General features: G+C 45.8%; 1 protein-coding gene across 1 annotated transcript; it reads left to right on the forward strand.

Moving 5' to 3' along the window:
• Nucleotides 1-2,485: 2,485 nt before the first annotated feature.
• Nucleotides 2,486-2,696, forward strand: LOC104538475 (p53 apoptosis effector related to PMP-22-like; the record flags this gene model as incomplete). The annotated part of the gene is made up of 1 exon (XM_010181690.1): nucleotides 2,486-2,696. A coding segment is annotated over exon 1 (211 nt), but the record flags the coding sequence as incomplete, so codon positions are not given.
• Nucleotides 2,697-5,200: the final 2,504 nt, after the last annotated feature.

Raw genomic sequence — 5,200 nt, forward strand, 5'->3', positions numbered from 1 at the left:
ATGAAATTTAACCTCCCTTCTCTTCCAACAGCTCTCACTTTCTGTGCTGAAGAAAATACCTTCTGAGGTGACTTGAGTGCTGACAGTGAGACTGATGGAAAATCTCCTCTCGGCACTGCTCAAATGAAGCTCTGATATAGTGACAAAAGGAGATGGTCATGGAGCCTAATTTTGCCCTTACTTCTCCTCTATGCAAAACTTGTGTGCTGATGAATTGTGCTTGCAAGTAGTTCAGTAGCTCAAAATTTATTTACAGCTCTATTTTATTATTAATTTAGAATGAAATCTGAATGGTAACAATGACCATCAGGAATGAAGGATGATGATTGTTTTGGTCGTAGTATGATACTGATGATTTGGTTGGATTTGAGAAGGGCAAAGTTGTGGTATCAAGGCTTCAAGAATAATACATAGATATATCTTAAATTTATATTGTAAGGTAACAGTGGCAAGAACTGAAGACTGGAAGAGGGGTCATGAATAAAAAGTATTTGTGTGTAAAGCTATATATATATATATATACGTATGTATGCAAGTGTGTGTATAATTAAACTGTAAATTCATACCTTGTCACAATAAACTTACTATGCAGGAATATGCTGCATAGGTGATTTAAAGCTACATTGGATTTAAACCAGGCCTTTATTATTTTGCCAGTCAATATGCACTTACCAGTAAAAGCCTTTGAGACAGTTAAATGGCAAGTAGTCCCGCAACAGTACCCAAAAATGGAAATTCTTAAAAGCATCAACTTAAAAATTCCCTTTTTTCAGTTTTTAGTAAATATTACAAAAATTCCTAGCTATGGCTTTTCATTTGCACTCTTTGAAAAGCCACATGCTATGGAACTAATGTACAAATAATTTTTTTAAGCCACTTTTTAATGGAAATTTTATACTTTAATTATTGTTGACAGAATTAATACTTCTCACAATCCCATTTTTCACTTGCATTGTATTAACATGTACATATAAGTACATACTTTCTAGATAGATATAGCATCTAGGTACTTCTGCTTGGAACTTTGAGGAGAATGTTGAGAGGGCTGGTGAGTGCTACATGGTTTGAGGTAACCTGCCCAAGATTTTTGCAACTTGTCTATGGTGATACTATCTCATTTTTCTGATTTTAGCATCACAGTCCATTCCCTAGCATTTGCCAGCAATCGGTACTCAAATGAGGTTGACAATCCCTCCTCACAAGACACATACCCTGAGTATCTTTCAAGGAATTGACATTGGACCATGTTTCACATGGCTTTGACAAAATCCCATTTGCGCAGTCCAATAAGAACTCATACATCCCCATCCTCCACGAAACCCATGTAATCCCCCCTACCCACTATTCTTTCTCAGCCCTTCAGACCTCAAAGGTTTGTCCTCCTACTGACCTCTTTGCTGAGGCCTTGAAGCTGCTCCAAGACTTGACCAAATGTGTGTAAGTTACATGCCCAAAACACCTGCATCATAGTCCTCTGATAGGCACGTGTCTGCTCATATGGTGAGAATTTGCATTGGTGCTGGGCAACAAGATGACATGATGGAATGCATGTAGATCTCACTGTGGAGAAGTGTTTCTCCCATTACAAAAAAATTTGGAAGTTGTTCATGCCATGTGATGGGGCAGCCTTCATTCTGGTCATCACGGGGTGCATGTACACACATGGGACAGGGAAAGATAAGGGCATATGGGTCCTAAGTGCCACCCCTAGACTGTGCCTGGTACAGCCTGGTTGGAAGCCAGAGCACAGTTGCTATCACCCATTCATTAGATGACCATTAGGAAGCACAGATTTGTTTAACGCTGAGCTTGACGCCAGGCAAGCGATGGCTTCTCTGTTAATGTCACATTCACATCCTCAGAAAATAACTTTCTTATTATTTGCATTAAAATTGCCCAAAAACTGGACAAGAAGTCGACCATTTCAACTGCAAAGCAACTTACTGCAAGCTTTTGGTACCTGAAGAGACTGACAACGTTAGTGTTATTAGTATTGGATAACGCTGATCAGGCTCTCTAGCGAATAGGGAGGAGAAAGATGAGCCTCAAACACCCGGGCGGAGGGCAGGGCTTCGGAGACCTGGCGAGAAACCAAAGTTTTTGCTGTGGTGGTTTGGCGGTGACAGGGACACCAAGGAGGAGCGGGTCCAGAGGCGGGAGGGTGGCAGCCAGTAAGGGGTTAAGTGCAAGGCTGAGCCCAGGGAGGACGAGTGAAGGGACCGGTGTTTGGCGGGGCCAGCGTTTGGCGTGGCCGGGGCAGGGCCCAGCCCCGCGCTCCCTGCTCTCCTCCGGGCCGCTCCACTGGTTGCGGCCACCGCCAAGGCTTAGTCAGAGGAATGTGGGTGGGACTCCTCTCCTGGCGCCTTAAAAACCAGCTCGGACCGACACGCACCGCAGTCTTCCGTCCCGGCGGAGCTTCTCCCACCGCACCCCACCCCACTCGCGACTCCCGGGCACTCCGGGAGCCCCCCGCCGGCCGGGCAGGATGGTGGCGTGCGGCCTTGCCTGCTGGAGGTGCCGGTGGCTCTTACCCCTGCTGCTGGGCCTGGCCATCATCATGGGCATCATCGCCCTGGCGGGCAGGGGCTGGCTGGAGTCCGAGTCCGAGCCCTACGTGCAGCAAGCATCGCTCTGGGAGAGCTGCACCCGGGGCCTGGAGGACCTCAACTGGAGCTGCGAATCCCTCATGGACTACGGTAAGCGGTGGGGAGCCCCCTGCCCTCCCCTCCGTGGCCCCTGCCACCAGCCACACACGGAGTCTGGGGCTGGGAAGCAGTGGGGGTAGTGGGCGCTCGCCTCATGAACAGTTGCCCCACCTCTGTCACAGTGCAGCTGCTTTCTGGGATGGGGTTCCTTTGCAGAACCAAGACTAACGTTGTTTCAGGACTTAAACCAGCAAAGAAATACAGGTACAGAATGCTTCTGAGCAATCTTGTCTATTGGTACAGCACTGAGAAGCCAGGGTGGTGGTTTTCTTTTAAAAAAAAAAAGTTATTTTACAAGCAAAGTAAGAGAGCCAACTGGCCACAAGACCGTTTGGCTCTCTGGTTTGCTTTCTATCTACTGTGCTGGCAGTCTCGCCTGGCACTGGCCAGCTCCCTGTCACCACACCAGTGGCCTCGCTGGTCAGATGGTGAGCATGGAAACCTTCATGCAGGGCCTCCTATGCAGAGCCACACCTGAGCGGTAGCAAAACTGCCTTCCCTCAGCCCTCTGGAGGGAGAAGGCACCTTAATTTAACCCTGCCTGGCCAAGGAAGCTCAAATTTTCAGATGCCTTCTGACCTGCAGCTTAAAATGGCCTGATGTGGGTTTGTGATGGAAAAAATGCTGTTTCCTGAATTCCTCTCTGTTGCACTGGGTTCTTAATCAGGACATCATTGTGCCTCTGTTTTAACTTGCAGAGCTGCTTTTATATCTGGCACTGCCAGTGTAGTATTCTTACTGCGTGCTCCCAGTTTCTGGTTTTAGGGGGGACTTTTTGGTTGTTTGGTTTTGTTTGGGTTTTTTTTGCTAGAACACGTGGGTCTGAGTACATCTGCTTTTCCCTCAAACAAAATACTTATGGACAAACAAGCAGACCCGCCTTAGGATCCTGGACAAGGGTACTTTGGGGACTGGGAAGCTGGAAGCGTGTGTGTGAGCCGGGGCTGCCACTCCACGCAAATCCCTTGCTGCCTGAGCACGGCAGACTGACATCCAGAAGCTTTTCATTGCAACACTTGAGTGTAAGCTAAATCCTGAATATATTGCAAGAGCAGTAACTCTGTTTGTCAGCCAGGTGATGACTGCAGGTTTTACTGTAGGTGGAAGAAATCTGGCTAGTATGACAAAAATACCCCTCTCCCCTATTCTACAGAGGAGAAAAGCTGGTGCAGAGTTGCTGAAATCTGCATTGCACAGAGAAGTGCTAATACAGTTGAGCTGCTGAAATTGCATTCTCCTGTAGTGACACTGCCTCTCGTGTCCCTGAGCCCCGATGGGTGTGTGCTTTGTGTCAGCCCTGAGCATTGTGGGGCAAACGCAACTTTCTACTGCTTTTTCTAGTTAAGAAAGAAGAAGAAGAAGAGAGAAGAGCAGTAGCCTTGACTTTGCTTATTTAACGCTCAGCTTATTTAAACCAAACTTATTTAAAACTTCGGCTTAGTTATACCAACTTGACTTTGCCTCTTCCCTTATTTTCATGACATCACTGCCACTGTCTAATAAAATACTATTTACATCTGGAGACAGGATGTAACATATGATTTCAGGTTTGATTTACTTTGTTTCCTTTTTTCTATGCTAATGCAATTAGGCTCAAAATAGGCGAGAGCATTTACAAAGGAAAAAATGCCTAGCAGGCATTTACAGCAGTGCTGCAGGAAAATAGAAGTTAACTAATTGAGATGCGTAACTTGTGTTTTGCATACAATAACTCCTATGCACTAACCATCCTGTGCCTCTCTTGATGAAATGAAGACTTCAGAGTGGGTCCCTATTAACAGAAAGCTCCATTAGACAGTTTCTTTACTGCGGCATATGCACTGAGAAGAGGAAGAGAAAAAAACAGGCAAGTCACTAATTTCAAATAGAGAAAAAGGGGCAGGAGCAGACAAACAAAGATTTGCAAATAAGAATGTCTCCTAAACTGCATTGCTTCTTAAGGCACATTTGCAAATGCCACATGAGAGGGAAAAAGAAGAGTAGGATGTCATTTGGTAGAGAGGTGGGGAAGAGATCTTGTTGAGAGCTCTATACTGGTTTGCATCTGGGAAGTGCCTGGCTGCAGCATCTGTGTATTACAGAAATGTTGCAACGCAGAGCTGCTGTACTGCACTATGATATGACTCAAGATGACTTAAGACTGGACCATTGCAGAATTGAGCTGTTGATTGTGTTTAAAGTGTATCTGTAAGCCATCAGATATGACAAGGATTGTTTGCAATGTGGTTACTTGGAGAGGCTGGTTGTCTTTATAGCAATGAGGCCATAATTTTAGGAGCAGTATTTGTGGGTGGCTGTGTCCTCCTGGTTCTGAACGGTTGCTTCCAGCCACTTTGCTTTGAATTATCACTGTAAAAGATGGGCGTGTATGTGTGCAGTCAAGGTGAGCACAGGGAGGTTAACTCTTTCTTATGTTCCTAACAACCAGTTAGGAATTCACTGAGTACACAACAGCTGACCTAGAAAAAGAGAAGTATTCATCTGGATCGGGGGGG

The sequence above is a fragment of the Mesitornis unicolor genome, unplaced genomic scaffold, assembly GCF_000695765.1.
Source record: "Mesitornis unicolor isolate BGI_N332 unplaced genomic scaffold, ASM69576v1 Scaffold46953, whole genome shotgun sequence".
Lineage (NCBI taxonomy): Eukaryota > Metazoa > Chordata > Aves > Mesitornithiformes > Mesitornithidae > Mesitornis > Mesitornis unicolor.